The 19508-nt window shown below is 64.0% G+C and overlaps 3 protein-coding genes and 1 non-coding gene across 5 annotated transcripts; 1 reads left to right on the top strand and 3 right to left on the bottom strand.

Annotated features, from left to right (window-relative positions):
- Nucleotides 1–346: 346 nt before the first annotated feature.
- RIN1 (Ras and Rab interactor 1) lies at nucleotides 347–6900 on the bottom strand. 2 transcript variants are annotated; one of them, XM_045855473.1, is made up of 11 exons: nucleotides 6735–6900; nucleotides 6414–6594; nucleotides 6218–6332; nucleotides 6053–6125; nucleotides 5867–5958; nucleotides 5521–5711; nucleotides 4971–5322; nucleotides 4409–4714; nucleotides 3981–4112; nucleotides 3686–3837; nucleotides 347–2907 (listed from the first exon to the last, which is right to left on the bottom strand). In XM_045855473.1, the coding sequence occupies exons 1-11, from the start codon at nucleotides 6821–6823 to the stop codon at nucleotides 2416–2418; spliced, it is 2175 nt and encodes a 724-aa protein (XP_045711429.1). In that variant the 5' UTR covers nucleotides 6824–6900; the 3' UTR covers nucleotides 347–2415. The 2 variants fall into 2 exon arrangements, with proteins under 2 accessions (XP_045711429.1, XP_045711428.1); XM_045855472.1 differs by having other exon boundaries at nucleotides 4971–5711.
- A 926-nt stretch (nucleotides 6901–7826) lies between these two features.
- Nucleotides 7827–14909, bottom strand: BRMS1 (BRMS1 transcriptional repressor and anoikis regulator). Its single transcript, XM_045855130.1, has 10 exons — nucleotides 14762–14909; nucleotides 11982–12127; nucleotides 11807–11897; nucleotides 11525–11652; nucleotides 11252–11331; nucleotides 11076–11172; nucleotides 10441–10533; nucleotides 9209–9273; nucleotides 8690–8729; nucleotides 7827–8333 (listed from the first exon to the last, which is right to left on the bottom strand). Exons 2-10 carry the CDS (start codon nucleotides 12118–12120, stop codon nucleotides 8326–8328), a joined length of 741 nt encoding a protein of 246 aa, XP_045711086.1. The 5' UTR covers nucleotides 12121–12127; nucleotides 14762–14909; the 3' UTR covers nucleotides 7827–8325.
- Nucleotides 14910–15182: 273 nt separating this feature from the next.
- On the bottom strand, nucleotides 15183–17489 carry B4GAT1 (beta-1,4-glucuronyltransferase 1). Its single transcript, XM_045854984.1, has 2 exons — nucleotides 16275–17489; nucleotides 15183–16030 (listed from the first exon to the last, which is right to left on the bottom strand). The coding sequence occupies exons 1-2, from the start codon at nucleotides 17328–17330 to the stop codon at nucleotides 15839–15841; spliced, it is 1248 nt and encodes a 415-aa protein (XP_045710940.1). The 5' UTR covers nucleotides 17331–17489; the 3' UTR covers nucleotides 15183–15838.
- Nucleotides 17490–17908: 419 nt separating this feature from the next.
- Nucleotides 17909–17990, top strand: TRNAS-GCU. Its single transcript has one exon. It is a non-coding gene; the product is annotated as a tRNA-Ser (tRNA).
- Nucleotides 17991–19508: the final 1518 nt, after the last annotated feature.

Here is a 19508-nt window from a genome sequence, read left to right as displayed (position 1 = left end):
GGAGGCTTGCAAAGGCACCCCGGGGCAGGGGCCCAGAAGCCTCAGCCATCCCTGGGCTTCGCCGAGCACCCCCTGCGACCATTCCAGGTCCTGCTTCTGGGTTAGGATTTGACACGTGCTATGTTTGGTTCCCGGAACCCAGCCCTCCCTTAATCTCCTAGCTTCCCACCACATCGTCCTTCACTCTTTCATTCTTTTAAATTTTATTTTTAGAGAGAGGGGAAGGGAGGAAGAAAGAGGGACAGAAACATCAGTGTGTGGCTGCCTCTCACACACCCCCTACTGGGGACCTGGCCTGCAACCCAGGCATGTGGCCTGACTGGGAATCGAACTGGCGACCCCTTGGTTCACAGGCCGGCACTCAATCCACTGAGCCACACCAGCTGGGACCCCTTCACTCTTTTTTTCTGAACAGGTTTTATTACATGAGGAGATGGAGCTCCGTCCTTCTTGGCTGCTGCCTTTCTCATGGCTGCAAGGACACTGCTCAGCTCCTCCCTCCTCCCCTTGGCTGGGACGTGTGTCCCCACCCTTTTCTTGATCAACTCGAGGGCCCTCCGGTCCGTAGAGACCTTGAGCAGCTCCATGGCGTGACAGGGAAGAAAGCCACACCTCTCGGATCGTGTCCGCACAAACCCGGTGCGCTGGGTGAGGCGCCGTGCTGGTGGCCCGCATGCTCAGTCACCTGGTGGCCCTGAGCCGTGGCTGCTGCCCTTCACTCTTTTTTTTTCTTTTTAAAGACTTTATTTTGAGAGAAATATCCATTGGTTTCCTCTCACACGCCCCCGATAGGGGACCCAGCCCGCAACACAGACATATGCCCTGACCAGGAATTGAACCCGTGACCTGCCACACCACTCAGGGCTGCCTCTCACTCCTTATCGAACTCCAATCAGCAGACAGCGTTTCCTGAGTGCCTGTGGAGTGCCCGGCGCTGGGCAAGGCACTAGGGGTGGGCGTGCGACAGGGAGGAAGGGCACACAAACGCCCAACGGGGAAGCAGGGTTGTGTGAGCGCACAGGTCAGGGGGAAGGGGAGCGCTGCTGGTGGCCTGGTGAGAAGCGTGGGAGCCCCACACCCGGGCACCCGGGCTGCCTCCGGTTCGTGTGAAGTCCCAGCGCCCAGGAGTTCCACCTTCCAGTCATTGTGTTGGACATGGGGGCGGATGTCCTCTGGCGCCGGCAGGAGCGACTCGCAGGGCTCGGTTCCTTTCCCAGAGTGGCCCCGTGAGGCTGGCTTTGTGCCCCGCTGCCTGGTGGCTGGCTGCAAGAGTGCAGCCTGCCACCACCTTATGCTGCTGAGGTCCCGGAGCCACCCTTGCCCCGGGTGTCACCCACTCCGCAGCTTCCCGGGCCACATACGCCCCCTGGTGGTCGCTGGCGGCATTTTGTCTGCTCACAGCTGCTGCTTGCTCTGCTGCGCTTTGAGGGCTCACTCATTGGTGGCTTGGAACAGAGGGCGAGAGGGTGCAGTCGGAACCTGATGCTCTGGTTTGGGTGGGGGAACCCCCAATGGCCTGCCGGGTGACGTCTTAGGCGTCGCTGTCCCGCGTGACCCCCTGTAAAGCTCCGGTGAGGTCCAAGCTTCCCCACCCCCTCCGTTTGGGAAGCCTGTCTCCCCGTCCCACCCCCCTGGGATGCTGGAGGGCCTAGGAGGCCTTCCCGTCTTGGGGAAAGCCTGGAGCTTGGGTGCTCCTCCAGCTCCAGGGCGACTGGAGGACGCGCCCCCTTGGCAAGTGCAGACAGCAACCCTGGAGGGGCGGGGGAGGCAATGCCGGCATCTCAGGCCCTTCCCGCCCCTTTCCCGTAGGCTGAGGCCTGCTTTGCGGCAGAACCATCCATTTGGACCCCTGGAAGTTTTCCGGGAGAAAACGGGATGGCAGTACACCCCCACTTGACAGGTGAGCACACTGCGGCTGGAGGTGCTAGTTCTCGGGGGGGATCTCCAGCGGGGCTGGGGCCCCAAGCCCTGGCCACCTCCTTGAGTCCTCCTGATGCCCAGGAGTAGGTGGAGCCCTCCAGGGCCGTGCAGCCCCCCCGCCTGGAGGAGCTGCCCGGGCAGCGGCCCCTCACTGGCTGCTGGAGGTTGGGCACACTCACCACTGCGGGTTGGCCGGTCGGCCGGCCTCCCGCCGGGATAGGAGCATAAGAGGCAAAGGACCTTGGCCCTTGGTCCAGGGTCCTCCACACCCGCCCAGCTTTACTCCAGTGCCCAGATGTGGCCAGTTCAGGCACTCCGCCAGCACGTGGGGCCACAGAGATAAATAGCACACAGAGCCGGTGGCAGACCCAGGAGCCACCTGGGGGAGAAGGCTAAGGGGGCTGTGGCCTTCGTTAGGGGGGCTGACGGCTCAGGAAGGCCTTCCCAGTAGGCTCAGCGTTCTCTGCCCCAAATGACCATTCTGGCCACGCCCAGCTACTCCTCGGCTGCCTGGCCTCCTGCAGCCGCTGGCCCGCCCGGCTGCGCAGGGCCCCCTCCCCCGGCCCGGCTCTCCTCCTGCTCGGCGGCTGGCTCAGACTCTCCCCTGCTGTCCCTGGTGCCAGCTTTGCCCTCCATGTCCCCACCTCCTTGGCCCCCTTGCTCCTCCTCCCCGCCCCCTGCCTCTGGCTCCCCGCTGCCCTCCTCTGTTGTCCCCTCCAGCGAGGCCCCCCGTGTCTCGGGCTGCTCTGCCTGGCGGCGGTAGACGAGATAGCCGGTGGCGGGAAGCCGGTGGGCCAGGGCTCCGGGGGACAGGCGGTGGTAGCCCTGCTCCTTGTACAGGAAGAGGCCGAAAGTGTCCGGCTGGGCCACTCGGAACTTGGTGGCACAGAGCTGGCTCAGGGCGGCTATGGAGGCCCCTGGGGGCACGGCCATGGTCTTGGAGGTGCAGCCGCTGCCAGGGTCCTGATAGGCTACTCGGAGGAGGTGCTGTGCGGGAGGAGAAGCGACAATGAGAACTCAGCCCCGCCTGGTATGTATCTGGCTGCAAAGCTTGAGATCCCAGCAGAGGCTCCGCAGAGGCAGGGTGGGCGACACAAATCCAGCGGTGGGACCAACTGGAAAAAGCTTTCTGGGCACAGTGAGCCCCCAGGGGGCCCTGAGGAGGGGGGAGATGTGGTTGGTCGGCGGGCCACGCTGCAGGCTGAAAGGGTCACCCCAGCAGGGCCCCCCAACCCAGCGTTCACGCTTAGAACTAATGTGTGCCTGAGTGCTTGTGCAGCAGGGACTCATTTAATCCTCACACCAGTCCCAGGAGGCAGGTGCTGTTGTCCCATTTTATAGATGAGAACACTGAGGCACAAGTTAGGTACCTAACTAGCCCAAGCTCCCCAAACCAGAAAGTAGGAAGAGCCAGGATGTGAGCCCAGGCCAGGAAGGGTGGGGAGGAGGGGGCGGGGGCGGGGAGCCTGAGCTGAAGGCCTGAGTCCAGGGCAGGGCAGGGCAGGGCAGGGCCCCAGGTGGGGGCTGGAAGCCAGGACTTGGTGCTTGAGCCTGCCACCTGTGTCCCTTTCCCTCCCCACACCACGCCTCAGTCTCCTCATCTGTGAAATGGGGACAGGATGGCCCTGTTGCTGTGCTCCCTCTGGAGAGGCCGGCTTTGACGCCCGCTCTGCACGGTGCTGTTTCTGTGGCAGGGTGGCGGGTGACGCGGGGCCAGCCTGCGTGGGTCTCACAGTGCGGGCGGACGGCGCGGAGGCCCCGTTACCTGGAAGCTGTGGGTGGCGGGCAGGCGGCGCTGTTCCCAGAGGCTGAGGGAGCGCTGCAGCTCCTGCAAGGGGCTCAGCGGGAGGGGGCGGGCCTGGCCCAGGCCGCTGAGCAGGGCCAGGCTGGCAGAGAGGCTGGTTAGGTAGTAGCCGCCTGGGACACGGGGGAACAAGACAGCTCAGCGTGGGGCTCGGTGACGTGTTCCCTCTGCCCCTCCCTGCTCACGCGGGCCACGCGGGTGCCAAGACGCTCCGACCCCACCCGGACAGGGGTGGTGAGGGTGGGGGGTCCCTCACCCTCTCCGGTGAGCAGGGTGGGCTCCAGCAGCTCCGACATGTACTCGGCCTCCAGCAGCAGCTCGGGAAGGTCGCAGTGGGCCAGGACCAGGCTCAGCAGTGGGAGGAACTCGTCGGCCCCCGCGCCCTCTCCTGTGGGTGGTGGAGAAGAAGCTTCAGGCTCCTCTGGGGCCCCAGGGTCAGAGTTCACTCCTCGTCTTAGTCGGTGACTCTCCCCTCCACTTGCCGGGCCTTGGGCAATGTGGTCTCTATGGCAACCCCAAGCAGGGGCTGGGGAGAGGACGCACGCCAGTCTGGGCCTCAGTTAGACCATCTGTGAGATGGGAGGGTTGCGCCCATCTTTTCCGCTGCTGGGCCTGTCCTGGAGTCTGCCCGGGAGGCGCTCCCGAAGGCAAGGAGCCAGGGGGCGGCGGCGGGAGAGGACGCACCCCAGTGGGTCCTCAGGGCTGTGTAGAGCAGCTTGCAGGCCTGCAGGAGCCTCTTGACCTGGGCGCTGGGCGAGTAGGCGCGGAGCAGCTGCAGCAGCTTCTGGCGCACCTGCTCCATCTCCACCGGGGAGGGCAGGCTCAGCTGGGACCCGAAGGCTCCGGGGCCCTGGGCCCGGGCCAGGCGGAGGCCTTCAGCCAGGCGGCCCAGGGAGCCGTCAGCAGACAGTCGGCGCTGCAGCCGGGCCACCAGGGTGGGCCGGAGAGGCTTGAGCACCGAGCGATGCAGTGACTTCTCCAGGACACGCTCTGCGGAGCAGAGGCGGACGGGGGTCAGGGGAACCAGGGCGGGGTGGGGGTCGGGGTCCCAAGGAGAAGGGGCCTAGTCCAGGAGGGACGGGATGAGGAGGAGGAGGAATTCCGTGAGACGGGAGAGGCGGGGAGAGAGGTGGGGAAGGGTGCGATTCCCTTGAAGGGCGGTGAGGGGAGCGGCCGGCGGGTGCTGCGGAGAGGGCCGGGGGGTGGGCCAGCGCTGAGATGATGGAGAGACGGGGCGGAGTCTCACCCAGTCTGCTGGGTGGCAGCAGCTTCTCCGGGCCCAGCTCCGCGCTCAGCATGGCCCGAGCCCTGCTCAGTGCCTCGCGGATGCCCTGCAGCTCCTGGGGCTCGGGGCCGGCCCGCACCTGGGTCAGCAGGTCCTGCACCAGCTGGCCCACAGCTGTGTGGCGGTCCTGCATCAACGCCGAGGCTGCCCGGCCCACCTGCCGCTCGGGCGCCAGCAAGGAGCAGAAGGCAGCGCTCATGGACCGGAGCAAAGGCCGCCTGCGGCTCAGGCGGGGCGAGGTTGCCGGGCTCCCTCGAGGTCCCTGCGTCCCCTCCTCCTCCTCGGAGCTGCTGGGGGAGCCACAGTCCACCTCCTGGAGGGAGGGCAGGGGAGGGAGGCTCGGGCCGGCACCCCCCGGCACACGGTACCCCACTGAGCTCTCCCTCCGCAGCAGTTGGCGAGGGGGCAACCTTTCCGCCTGGTTGGGGGCCGGCCCCGGCGGCACCGGGACAGGGGGAGGCGGCACCGCGGGCGGAGACAGGGGGCTGGAGGCCTCTGTGGATACGCGTACTTTGAAACTCCTCTTGAATTTCTCCCGCTTGGTGGGCCCCAGGTCTCCTGGGAACAGGGGGTTGAAGAAGCACAGGGCAGCTCCGGTGCCCTGGTCCAGCTCTTGTGGGGACCGCGGCTTCAGCCGGGGCGGCAGCGGGCCTGCGGGCGGGCCTGGCCGAGCCCTGGCGTTGAGGGAGGAGCTCCAGAACTCTGGAGAAGAGAAACCCGCTGGGGCCTCAGGAGGGCCAGGGAGTGTGCCCACCGGAGGGCCGGGCGCAGACTCGGGTCGCGTGCCCGAGTGCCTTCCCTCTCCTCCCTGGCCTCGGTCTGCCCGTCCACACAGTGGGCAGCAGGGGAGCCCCTACCGATGCCCAGATGGGAGATGGCTTCCAGCTCCTTGTGGGTGGCTGCCTGGCGGATGGCTCTGGGGAGCTGGAGCTGCAGGAGAAGGACGTCCCTGAGGCCAGGGAGGGGGGCAGAAAGTCAGGGGCGCGGGAGGCTTGAGGCTGCGGGGGCAGGAGGGCAGGGTGGCCCTCGGACCCCGGGCTCACCGGGAGTGGCAGTAGGCACAGATGAGCTGGACCAGGTCCGGGAAGACGAGCTCGGATCCCTCCAGGGAGACGCCTGAGAGACGGGAAGTGAGGCTGTTCCCTGCGGAACCCCCCTGCGCCCAGCCTCTGCTTCCAGCCCCTGCCCTCCGGGCCAGCCCCTCTCACCCCCAGGGCTCTCCTGGATGTAGTGGCTGGACACGAAGGAAGGGCCACTGGCCTCTGGCAGCCGCACGCACAGGGCTTGGCACTGGCGAGTGTTCGATTTCCGCACCAGGAACGTCTGGAAGGGATGAGGCGGCTCCGGACCTCCGCGTCCGGCCCTCCTCCCTCCCACCCCCTGCAAGTAGGGGACGAGACTCACCCCCGGGGGCTCGGTCCTCAGCACGTGCAGCGCGGCCGCCGCGTTGGCCCGCAGCTGCAGCCACACCGGCCGCGTGAGCAGCAGGCGCTCCCGCAGGCTCACAGCGCGCCCGGGCCGCTGGGGCCCACCTGCCCGCCCTCCGCCGGCCTCGGGAACGTCGTACAGCGGGTCCTGGGCTGGCCTGGGGGCAGGCGGCAGACCTGAGCGGGGGGGCCGCGGGCCAGGACCCGGCCCAACCCTTTCCCCTCGTCTGCCCCCTGGACAGACCCTGCCGCGAGGTCCCTCCCGGCCCCGCCGGGCTGCCCTTCCAACTTCACTAACTTTTCTCTCTCCGGGCACCCGGGCACGGAGGAGTCCGCGGGGCTGGGGGCTCCGGGAAGGCCTGCTCCGGGATCCCCGGGGCCCTCCATGGCGGGGTGCTCCTCCGGCTGGTTACTCCTGGGACTCGGGAAGACGAGCCAGCCCCCAAGGCGAGCACATTCCCGGCGGTGAGTAACACTTCCTGAGGGCGGTGCGCCCTGTCACACCCCGCCAGTTAACTCCCGAGTGTCCACTCGGCCCGGGCAGTGCCCACCTCCTCTCTGTGCTGGGCCCGGCCTTGGGGGGCAGGATCCTCTCCCCGCAAGGGCCACTGCGAGACCCCAGCTGCGAGACCACCGGTGGCCTCCACGGAGGGCTCCCCGCGGCAGCCGCCCCGAACCACGGGAGGGAGGGAAGGGGTTAAGTAGCGCCCGCCTCCTCCCAAAGGCCCAGGCCTTGCCTCTGGGGCACCTTTAAGTCTGTGGTGGGCTGCTGGTCTGTCCCGGCCTCGGGGTCAGCCTTGTGCCAGAGCGCCCCCTACTGGTCACAGATGACTCATTCTTGAGCCTGATGGGTTTTGGGACTTCAGGTTGCCATGGAGAAAGGATGCCCTGTCTCCATGGAAACTAACCCCTTTGCTTAACTGAGGTTCTGGGGGTGGTTCTAACGCTCGGCACTAAACAGGGGGGAGTCTGGCTGTGGGGTGTCAGCACGTGGCACAGCCGCTGGCTGCCTCCCACGCACAGGGGCCCTGCCAGCCGCCTCGCCACTCTGCCAACGACAGGGCAGGTGCAGACGTGACCCAGTCTCCAGGCATGGGACACCCTGCCCCCCGCCCCGTTGGAGGCCACGTGCTCTGCCGGTGCCACATGTTGCTTCAGGCTTGTCCCCAGCACCAGGCAGTCCAGGGCCCAGCCCCGCTCCTGGGTGGGCAGCGGGGGAGGGGCCACAGAGAGCCCCCTTCTCCCCAGTCTGTGCCCCAGGTCAGAATGGGTAGGCTCCTGCTGGCGAGAGATGCCAGGGACCCAGCAGTGTCTGCCTGTCTCGGGCACTTGTCATGGGGGCCCTGCCTGCTTTGCAAGGTAAATCAGACACACGGGGGTCACGCCCGAGTCCCAGGAAATGTTTTAATTCCAGCCCCCGGCGATGTGGGAGGCAGGCCCCAAGGACGGCAGGACCTTGGCAGGACCTGGGGAGCCTGCCCTCTGACCACGGCAAGAGCCAGGGCGGCCCCACACGTGCCCTCCGGCCCAGAGTGCCCGTGACCTGGGCCCAGCTCGCTGGCCCGGCGCCTGGGAGCCAGGTCCACGGGCAGCAGAGGATGTGATCTGGCCTGAGCAACGTCTTCTTTGTCAGGGAGGTGACCGGCGGGGCTGACCGTCGGGGGGGACGGCAGGGGCTGGCTGGGGACGCAGGGGACAGTCCCGTCCTGGCTAGCGGGGCTCCGGGCCCCGCCGCACAAGCCCCGAGGAGGGCAGAGGAGGAGTCCAGACCGGAGGTGGCCCGAGGGGAGGCCCCGCAGCGGTGCTGGAGGGCCTTCCTGCGTGGTCTGCCTTCCGCCGCAGCAACGCAACGCCAGTCCCGGGTTTGGTGCCGGCGGTGCACGGCGGGGTCACGGTCCTGGGGGCGTGGGGGAAGGGGAAAGTCACTGCGGTGAGAGGCAGCCGAAGTGAGGGGGCGGCCCCTTCACCCGGGAAACCGAGAGGCGTGGCCTCAGCCTGACCCGCCGGTGCCAGGCCCTCCCAGGGCGCCACAGGTGACCCATCCTGGAGGGGAACCCCGTCCCCTCGCCCCTTCAGCTTAGAGCTTCCCCACCCCCACCCTGGCTCTTGCCCCCAGACTGCCCCAGGGCCCTCACACCCAGACTGTCTGAGGGCCTCAGGCCCCTCATCTGGCTGGGCCACTGCCTCTCTCTGGGCTCCCTGGGGGGCGGGGGGGGGGCCGGGCTGGGGGCGGGAGGCCCCTGCGGTTCTTACCGTCTGATTTCCTCTTCTGGGGGGACACAGCTGCCCTAGCCTGGGTGGGAGAGAAGAAAAGCCCCCCCGTCAGGGAGGCTTTCCTCCTGCTTCCGGCCTGGCAAGCCCCCTCCACATCAGCCTCTCCGGGGTGGGGGCTGCTGGGCCCGCGCGGCCCTGGGGTGGGGTGGGGTGGGGTCGGGGGTGGGGGAGAGCACAGGACCCTTTCTAGAGAAGGCTCTCCCGGGACCCCCTGCCAGAGGCCTGGCCAGCCCAGCGGCTTTCCCACCTTCCCTCTCTGCTACCCCATCCGAACCTGCCCAGGAACAAGACAGGCCAGCGCGGACTAGACGCTCCCTGCTGCGGGGCGGCCTTGGACAGAAGGAGGCGTGTGAGTGGGCAGCAGCCAGGGAACCTGGTGGGGGGGGCCCCCAGGAAGCCCTGGGGCGGAGACCAGAGCGGTGTCCGGGGCGGGGGCCCGCATGCCAGGCGCTCCCCTGAGGCCCAGAGACGGGGCGCGAGCGGGCGGCACGGACCCACCTTTTTGATGGCCGTCCAGTCCTCCAGGATGTCGATCTCCTGCAGCATGTACACGATGTAAGGGCCTGCAGCGCGGGTCAAGGAAGCAGGAAGCCCAGGGGAGGGGAGCAGCAGGTGACCGCCCAGGCTGGGGGGTAGTGCTGACCCTCGGGAGAGGCAGTGCTGGGGACAGGGGTTCGAGTCCAGGCCCTGCCCCCAGGATCTCTTTGGGGGGTGTGGGCTGCGGACTCCCCAGAGGGTGCGGTGGGCACCCAGCCTCACCCCGACCTCCCCCACCTTGGCTCCCGCTCACCCCCTCTCCAGTCTCAGGGTCAGCAGACCAAGGTGCATCCAACCCACTAGGGGGCGCTGCTTCTTCTGTTCCTTGTCCCCCTAACTGTCCCCTCCTCTGGCCCCTTTCCCCAGGGACACACAGACCCCAGTGTCTTCCACTCCGAAAACCCTCCTTGGGTCCCACACGCCCCAGTGGGGACCACCCACTCTGCCCTCCTGTGCCCTGCACCTGAGGTCCCCACGCCCTCGCCTCCCATTCTCTTCTCCCTCCCGGCACCTGAGTCCTGTCAGCAGGCGGCCAGTGCCCTGAGCCTGGCTACTGCGGACTAGTGCGGGGGAGGGGAGCGGGGCGGGGGTGGGGGAGGTGGGGTGGGGCGGGATTCAATGCCGCTCTGTGCGGGGCTGTGCCCCAGGGAAAAGGCACGGCAGGCCCCGGACGCAAGGGCTCACGCCCACGTGGGGCAGAGGCAGCTGCTCCCCATATGGGGTGCGGGTACCCCCCACCCTCCCGTTTAGGCCCCAGGGGTGCAGGGGAGAGAGGAGGCGCAGCCGCCAGGGGAAGACCAGGAGAGATTTCCCAGGGGGACGGCGTCTGGCTGAGCCCCGCGCAGACACGGACAGAGGGCAGACACGGACAGAGGGCGAAAGCGAGCAATGGGGGTGGGAAGGCCCGGCACGCACCCCAGGCCCAAGTTGTTGGGGGGGAGCCAGGAGGCTCAGGAAATCACGGGGGTCACTGGGCAGACGTTTCCACTCTCCACGGTCCCGAGAGCCCAGGGGAGATGCATGACCCCGCCAACAACTCCTGACCGCTGGGCTTGCCTGGGCACGGCCACACGAGGCCAGCCGGCCACAAATGTGTCTCGTCTGACTCTCTCTTCCTCGTCCCCCCCATCCCCCCGGCCCCGAGTCCGGGGCTGCCATCCGGCCCGGCTCAGGCCCCGTCGGTGGAAGGATACCGGAAACGAGGGGTGCCTTCTTCCTCTTGCTGGGTGGCAGGGAGTCCCAGGTCTTCGAGCTGCCTCTGGCGTGTAGTTTGTCGTCCCACCACTCTGCGTCCCCAGACCCCGAGTCAGGATCGAGGCGCTAGCCCTCCCGGGACACCCCCACCCTTGTTGCCGGCCCTTCCCCATCAACCACCTCCCGGGGCAGCAGCGGAGAGAACCCTGGGCTTGGGGGGCAGAAGCGAGTTCAGGTCCCAACGGCTCAGATGGGCGACCTGGGAAAGAGGTCCCTGCACTGTGTGGGCCTCGGTTTCCTCATCTGTTTAGTGGACCGAGGAATGATGACAATTCCTGCCTCCCCAGAGCCCCACGTGGTTTGCAGGCACTAAGGACACAGAACGGACCGTGGCTACAGGATGTGTGGGAGTGGAAGGGTGTCACCCCGAACTCTGGAAAGACAGCAGGGGGCCCACTCTTCTGGAACCACCCCCTTACCCCGGTGTGCCAGGCCCTCCCCCTCCCTGGCCTCATTCAGCTCCCACAGCCACCGTCCCACTACCCCAGGGACAGGAGGGGACGCTAAGGTCCGGGCAGGGGTGGGCACCGGCCGTCAGGACTGGGGAGGGTGCCCAGGGCCGCCCGCGCCTCACCTGAGCTGATGTCCAGGCTCTGGCGGTCCTCCTCCAGCCTCTGGATGCGCTCCTGCAGCTCGCCCTGCAGGGTGTCGTACAGCAGCAGCTTCTCGCTCTGCAAGGGGCAGGGGTTGCTCAGCCAGGAGGCACAGGTGGGCCACTCCGCTCCTCCTCCCCCGGCGCCCACCAGTCACCTCCAGGTGCTGCTTGGCTCCCTGCAGCTCACACTCGTACTTGTTCCTGATCACGTCCAGGCAGAAGCCCTTGTAGATGCCTGCAGGGGCGGGGGGGGGGGGGTGATGGGAGGGCCAGCTGGGCCAGGGATGCCAGTGCCCCCCGCCAGCAGGGCCAGGAGCGTGGGCAGGGCAGGGTGGGGATGAGAGTGGAGGGGACCCTGTGTTGGTGGGGAGCAGGGAGAAGGACTGGTGGGCGCCCCCCCCCCCCAGTGCACGGGACAGCCCACAGACCTGCCACCTGAATGCGAATCTTGAGGCTCCGCTGCAGCCCCCCCAGGGGCTCTGTGTACTCCGGCGCTCTCTCGGCCCCCACTTCCTCCAGCCGCACCCGCAGCTGACTCAGCCGCTCCCTGAACAACCTGGGAAGTAAAATGTGCTCCTCCCTCAAACACACACGGAGCGCCCCGAGCGAGCGCCTGGTCCACGGCAGGCCCTGCCCAGCCCCCGGCCTCTGCCCCCACCACCACCCCGCCCCGGTGCCTGAAGACCCAGCCCCGGGCGCCCCAGGCTCACTTCTCCTTTAGCTCCGAGAACTGCTTCTCCAGGTCCAGCATCTCACTGACGCACTCGCTGCGGCGCCGCTCGTAGTCCTCGTCATCCATCTCTGGGGCGAGAGGCCGGTCAGGGCGGGCGAGGAGGGAGTGGGCACTCGTGTGTGTGTGTGTGTGTGTGTGTGTGTGTGTCTCACCTGAGCTCTCCTCTTCCGACTCGGTCTGGCTGCCGCTTCGTTCCTCCTCACTCTCTTCCTCCTCCCCGTTCATCTCGGCGGCCGAGTCGCCCTCTGCTTCCATCTCCTCCGGGTCTTTGCTTGGAGGCTGCACCGGCATCTGGGCTCTGGAAGAAGGCACGGAGCCATCGCTCATCCCTGCCCACAGCTGCCGGTGGGAAAGTGGCCGCGAGGGGCGTCCAGTGGAGCCCGACCGCAGCGGGGGCAGCAGGGGCAGCAGGGGAGGTGATGGACTCGCCACACCCCGAGCACACGCTGGGTGGGGGCCACTCACCCTGGCTGCACGTGGTCCTGCCTGCGCATCTCCCAGAAGCCATGGCAGTGCTCACACCCTGGGATATGGCTGGTGACCCCCAGCCGGGAATCCTGGCCAAGGTGATCACCCATAAAATGGGGAAGGCCCAGGGTGGGTTCCTCACTGCCTGTGGGAGTGGGCCCAGCTCCTGACGGGGGCTTTCGAGACCCTGCCCCGACTAGGCTGCCCGTGCAGCCCCTCCGCCCCACCGTCTCATGGCCAATCCTCCAACAGCACCAGGCTCTCCCTTCCTCCCCACCCCCATTTTCCCTCTGCCTGTAACGCTCCCCCCCCACCCCACTTGCTGAAAACAGTCTACGGCCTCCTGTCTTCTCACTGTGCTCCGGGTCCGGTCCCATCTCCTTCTGCTTCCTCTGGGACTCCACGTCAGCGGGGCCCCGCCCTCTTCTGCATTTTCAATGCTCCCTCCTGACGGTTCCCCTCCACGGCGCTCCAGACACGCTCAGGTATTCCCCACCACTTAGGAAAAGCAGAAACGCAACACCTCGCCCTAGGCACTCAGCTGCTCCCCGTCCCCACCTCACGGCTGTGCCTTCAAGGCCCGTGCACACCGGCCCCTCCTACTGCTTAGCCTCCCGGTCCTATGGCCGCTCTCAGCTGAACCCGATCCAGCAGCGTTAGCTGATGGCCGCCCTGTGCCTGATGCCAGCATTCTTCCGTGCTTATCATGGTTGCCTTCTAGCAACACCGAACACTGCTAAGCATTCCTTCTTTCATTCACTCAGTATTTGTGGGAACTCTCCTATAGACTAGGGGCCATCAGACACCGCGGTAGGTGCTGGGCACGGCTGTGATGGGCAGACACAGGCTCTGACCTCATGCTGTTTACAAGTTCCTGGGAGCAACGGGCAAAGGGGCAGCCCGTCGGTGTGGTGGGAGAAGCGTTGACAGCAGAGGCCTGAGGTGTCTGTCTAACTGGGTCCCTGCAGCACCAGGGCCAGACAGACGGGCAGAGCCGGTCCAGGAAGGGGGCATTCCAGGTAGAGTGGCGTGTGCAAAGACCCCGAAATGAGAGGAGGGGCAGGGTTGGGGGCACACGGGTCTGAGCCTCGGACAGAAATCTGGGCTGCAGAGATCTGGTCAATGGCAGACAGCGACTGATCAGGCAGCAGGAGAGGGTGCGACCAGCAAGGCCGAGTGTGTGGAGTGAGAAGTCACCCACGATGGAACTGTCAGGGTCATCAAAGGGCCAGAGAGTGAGGCCCCTGCAAGGGAGAAAGAAATTACCAACAGGCGGAGGAGAAAAACCTGAGTCAGTCATGGAGAGAACTGCAGAAGGAAGGAGCGGTGACAGTGTCAAATGCTCCAAGAAGTCACCTAAGAGCAAGACGAAACAGTCCTCTCAACAGATAATCTCTCTGCCTGTTGAGGGTTCTATCTAGTTCACTGTGATGCCCCGCCAGCTTCTCTGGGCACTGTCCCGTCGACCTTTAGATGGGAACAGACCCCGCCCCCTCCAGGAAGCTTTTAGATGGGAACAGACCCCGCCCCCTCCTGGAAGCCTTATTTGCCAGACATTTCCTCTCTTCTTGCCCATCTCCTGTCTATCTCCCCAACCAGACACCGAGCTTCCCCGGGGCAGGGCTGCACATGCGCCTTATTCACCTAGCACGGTACCAACTCGATGACCGGAGGGTTCGCAAATACAAATTAAACAAAACGAACGTTTGCGAGACGGGGGTTGGCTTTTACTTCTTGGTGGCCCCAAGCCCCTGCAGTGGTAGCAAACCCGAAGTGTTCTGTTCACCTTCCTTGACAGCAATTCGAAGTGTGTAAAATCACGGGACTTGAGGAGAGTTTAGTCACGTTCCTCGACGATTTCACAAACAATCTGAACCTGACCTGAAACCTTCAGTTCTCCAAACCGGTCTCATCGTTCCCATTCTCAAGTCTCGGTTCCAACAGTTCCCAAGTTTTGCCATTTCTTTGCACTGTTAGATATATTTACTTGGTAAGATGCAATGTAATCGGGACAGAAAGGGCGAGGCCTCCTGTTCTACTGAATGAGCTCATTAAATGCCAACCTCCTCTCCTTACCCCGGGTGCAAAGAGAAAATAACCATTGCTCCCCTGAGGGTTGTAAGATTGCTGGAATGAGGGAGGGAAAAGCGAATCGTAAGGCGCTGTGCAAAGGCAAGTTATCTTTTCAGAAAGTGAGCATCTCGAAGGCAGAACGCCATGGTCCCCACCCTCAAAGAGGACAACTCAGCGCTTCCGCGGCGCGCCCAGAGCCTCCCCGCCCCGCTCCATCCCCGTAGGCGCCGGCACGGGCAGGACAATCACTGGCCCTTCTGCGGCCAGCTTGGGGCCCGCGGCCACGCACGCGTCCGGCCGGTTAAGTCTCCGCTTTGGCCCTGGAGAGTGGGCGGGCTCCGACCGACTCGCTGGAGAGACCGAGCCGGGCCCCATGGGTGGAGTTACGCACCGCAGGGAGTGGAGCTTCTGGCCTCACGTGCGAGACTCCCTGACAGGTGGCTGCAGATGCGGGTGCTGGCCGCCGGCGCCCGGCTCGGGGAAGCGCAGGGTCCGTCCCTCTTCACCCGGAGGCTGGTGGGGGCGGGGAGAGTGCCGCCCGCGCTTCCGTATTCGTCATCAGAAGACGCCCGTTGGGAAGCTCACAATTGGACAGCTGGGGCGAGGCATGCTGGGATACCGAGCGCTGGTTTCCATAGCAACCGACCGACATTCACACTGGCCATCAGCCCGCGGAAAAACCTTTGTGGTTTCCTTTACAGTCGGCGCCCCTAGGTCCACAGCCACCTCCCCCCGACGCCCCAAGGCGTGAAATTGGGGAGAACCCGCGACCCCTCCGCCTGCCCGGTTCAGGAGAGTCACGGAGCCAGCTGTAGGTGTGAACACTCGTTTATTTACACATTGCCGTCCGGAGACAGATTACCAGCCTAGTGTCTTCGAGGGTGCAGACCCTGCAGACCCTTCCCTTCTTCAGAACTCGCGAGGCCTGGGAGAACCAGGGAGTTTAGGCTTTAGTCCGAAAGCTCAGAACTAAATTCAAAGCCTGTACCGGATTCCCTTCCAAAAGTCCGTTTTGTTAGGTACTCAGACTCCTCAGCTCTGCCCCATTCATACTGGTTGCTCTCCTACGGCTCACCCACCCAAGATTGTTAATAATAATAACAATAATAACAACAGTAATACTGTAATAATATTAATAACACTTCACATTTGTACGAAGCTTACAGACTGTTTTCACACGTAGCATCTCATCTGAGCCTCCCAGCAGTTTTGTGAGGTAGGTAGTCTCACCTCCCTTTTTGCAGACAGGGTTACTGAGGCTCAGAGAGGGAACAGGATTTGCTCAAGGCCACACAGCTAGTTAGTGGTAAAGCTAGGACTTGATCCCAGCACCCCATATTCAAGTCCAGTGTTCCAACGCCGCAGCGACCACTGTAGAGTGGAGTGTCCTTTCTTACCCTTGTCAGGCCTGAGGGGCGGCCTAAGGAGAGAGGAGGCTGAGACTTCTCAGACTAGGGCAGGGAAGGACTCAGCAATGACGGGGGGAGTCGGGGTACTTGCTCTTCAACTCCTGTTTGAACTGGCGGTAAAGAATCTTATTGTGCTGATTTTCGGCCTCCTTTTGGGGATGAAACTTCAAGGCTTCTTTGAAGCCCTTATGAACCAGGAAACCTTCGTTCAGCACCTCGAAATCAAATCCTGCCACGTGCAGCTCACAGGCCTGCAGGGGGAGAGATAGGTCAGCAAAATTGGATGACAGTCCCAGGGCCAAGAGTGACGTCCCTAGAGCTGCTTCCAGCACCGCCACGCCTCTGGAGGCATCCTGGACCTTCCACAACACCCAGCCACTGCTGAGCGATGATCCCTCCTGCCTCAGTGCCCCCCTTCCATCCAGGACCCCTCATAGCTCCCTGACTCCGCCACCCTTCCTGCCCCATTTCCCCTGCCCTCTCCCTTATAGGCACCTGGCTGATGCGATTGAAGCCGTACTGCCGAAAGCGTTCGTCGAAGGTGGGAACCTTGCCTCCAGCCACATAGAACGGCTCCCAGGGGTCCTGCCACGGCACCACGTAGGCAGGCCTCAGCAAGGTCTCTTCAGGCAGGTTGACCCAGCGGGAGTAGTTGGTGGGTGCCTGGCAGGGCGTGCACAGCCCGTAATAGAACGGCCGCACCTCGCCCACCTGGTAGAGCTGCAGCAGCTCGTTCTTGTTTGTGGGCATGCGGCGGGCCCGGCGGATCTCAAAGGCGGGCACCACCAGCGCTGTCCCTGCCCACTGCTTGCTCTGATCCAGCATTTCCCGCAGGCCTCTCCACAGTCCCTCGCTGGGCACCATGTCCACATCGATCACCAGGGCATAGTTGGCCCCCTCACGAGCAAGATTCCTCAGCAGGTTATTGGGGTAGGAGACATTGGTGCCCAGCGCGTAATTGATCCCGGGCTGGGCCACCCTGGCTAACTTGTCAAAGACCTCCTGGCAGGACCGCAGCAGGGCGAACTCCCCGGGCTCCCGGGGGTCGGGCACGGCGGCCTCATAGCGCGAGGGGCACACGAGGTGCATGGCGACTCTGGCGCGCATATCGGGGCAATGGCTGCTCAGCGCATAGGTCAGCACCGTGGCCAGCTGCGCCTCCTCCTTGGTGGCCGCGAACACCGACACGGATAGCGGGCCCTCCCAGCGCTCCAACAGGCCCGATAAATGCAGCAGGTTGTCCACGCTGGCGTGCGTGGCCAGGATCACATCACTAGGGTCCATGGTGGTCTTCAGTAGGCCCCTATAGACGCGATAGTCGCCGCTGGAGTCCAGGACGCCTCCGGAGGCCAGAGCGGCGCGGAGCTGCGCCTTGACCTGGTCCACGGACCGCGGGGACGGGGGAAAGAACTCAAAATACTGTTCTTGCTCCTCCTGTCCGTGCAGCCCGGACAGCAGCGACAAGTAGAGCAGCTGCAGCATCGCCACCAGCATTAGCGCGGCCAGCAGCAGCTGGTAGAAGGCGCACCGGATGGCGTAGGACATCTGCATGGCTCTCGGGTCTCGGGGCGCGCAGCAGGGACCACCAGACCACAGCCTCTGCCAGCCGCCGCAAGCCCGGATTTACCGCAGCCCGCCGAGTGCAGCCGAAGCGAGCCGAGGCGAGCCGAACCGGGTGCACAGCCCCTCCCGCCCGCACTAGCCTCCGGGCGCGCCAGCTCGCCCCCTGCAGGAGTGGAGGAGCTACTGCACTCGCTGCCCGCGCGGCGCGCTTTGCAAACGCTGGAACTGCCTGCGGCCGCACCGCCGGGTTCCCAGCGACACGGACCCCACTCCCTCCCGGTCAGTGCGCGACTGCCCTGGACCAAGCGCGTCCTGAAATGTCCGCGCGCTCGCTCCCGACTCAGGGAGGGGAAACCGTGGCAGAGCTCTGCTGCAACTTGGTGAAAGATGGTGTGGATTTCGGCGGCGGCGGGAGGAAAGGAACGCACACACACAAACCTTTCTTTCCATCATCTCTCCTTCCTGCAGATCCTACAAGGGATGCACTGAAAACTGGATAGAAGGAACTCGAATGGTGTGGAGGAAATAAGAGATAAGGGAATTTGGAAATGGGGACTTTTACGTGGGACGAGGTGGCCGAGTGGTTAAGGCGATGGACTGCTAATCCATTGTGCTTTGCACGCGTGGGTTCGAATCCCATCCTCGTCGTTCGCGTTTTACACAGGAGGAGATTCTTCATTTTCTACATCCCGCCGGTCTGGAGCACCAGGTGGAAGACGATTTGGCCCAACCCAGGCTCTCCCCGTTCACCACGCACCTCCTCCCTCTGCACGCACTTCCCACTCCGTGAACCGGAACCTACTGAGCGGGGGTTACAGAGGTCCTTTTCTTTCTCCCCAGAGGGCCCCAGGTCCAGTGGCACCTGGAAGACCAGAACTGGAATTCTGCCCAATGCCAGATTAGGGGCCAATGTATTAATTTGAGAAGCACTCCCCTCCCTGTCTAAAGGAGTGGAACTTGAGGGTGGTGGGTCATTTACATTCTTATTCTCTTCTGCCCCATGATTCTCCTCTCTCAGCGGGTCTCCCAGAGGGGAGACGTTGTATCCACACTCCTCTCTCCCCAAGACACCCCACGCGAGCAGGTCTCGAATATTTTCACACCAGCCTTATACACAAGGCGCTTAAAAGTGTTTGTGGAATATTTGATCCATGGATTGATTGATTGATTATTTATTTATTTATTTATTTATTTATTATTTTTAGGAAACCATGGGTTCTTTAAGAGAGGAGTGGCTGCGGGGACGGACAGGTACCTTGACTGCTAAATCAATGTGTAGTAACTACCAGAGCGCTGTGAATCCTGGGAAGGGGAGGCGCTCCGGGACAGACAGGGTGGGCCTGGAGAGCCAGGGTGAGTCTGCTTCCCACACACCTTCCTTACCCTTCCATCTGGCTGCTCCTGACCTTGAGCCGTTTGTGATAAAACTGTAATTCAGCAAGAGAACGTTTCTCTGAGTGCTGTGAGCTGCGCTAGTAAATTAAGTGAGGAGGAGTGCTGGAATCTGACTTCTAGCCAATGGTCGGTGGTACAGGGGGTACCACCTGGACTTGCCATTGGCAGGAAGAGGGGGGGCAGTCTCGTGGGGCTGCGTCCTTGTGGAATCAGGTGAGCTCTCCAGGGAGACAGAGTCGGGGTTGCGTTGCGTTGCGTTGTGGGACACTCAGCTGGCGTCAGGGTATGGCCTGGTGTGGGGACTCGTCGGAACCAGTGGCGGCACCGCACCTGCGGAAACACGGCTGTACTCGGTGGGGATCTTGAATCCTGCGGCTTCGCCGCGTTCCTTTCTTAGTTCTGATAGTCGTGTGCGCGCGCGCATGCTTTAGGGCTTTCTGCGTGCGTTTACATTATATCACCCGTGCATCTGGGCAGTTTTACTCCTTCCTTTCCAATCTGGAGGCTGCACTTTTCTCCTCCTTGACAAACTGCTCTGGCTGCAACTTCCAGCGCAAAGGTGAGTGGACGGCGTGGGGGGAGGGGCATCCTCTTTTGTTCCTGGTCTTGGGTGGGGGGGGAGGCTTTCAGCCTTTCGCCATTGATACATTAGTTATGGGGTTTTCATAAATGCCCTCTGTCAGATGGAGGAAGTTCCCATCTATTCCTTGTTTGTTGGGTGTTTTTATCTAGAAAAAGAGTTGGGTTTTAGTCAGATGCTTTTTCTGCTTC

Source organism: Phyllostomus hastatus, unplaced genomic scaffold (genome assembly GCF_019186645.2).
Source record: "Phyllostomus hastatus isolate PE091 unplaced genomic scaffold, TTU_PhHast_1.1 phas_scaffold_11, whole genome shotgun sequence".
Taxonomy (NCBI): domain Eukaryota; kingdom Metazoa; phylum Chordata; class Mammalia; order Chiroptera; family Phyllostomidae; genus Phyllostomus; species Phyllostomus hastatus.
Note: the sequence above shows the minus strand (reverse complement) of the source record. Positions and strands in the feature narration are given on the sequence as shown.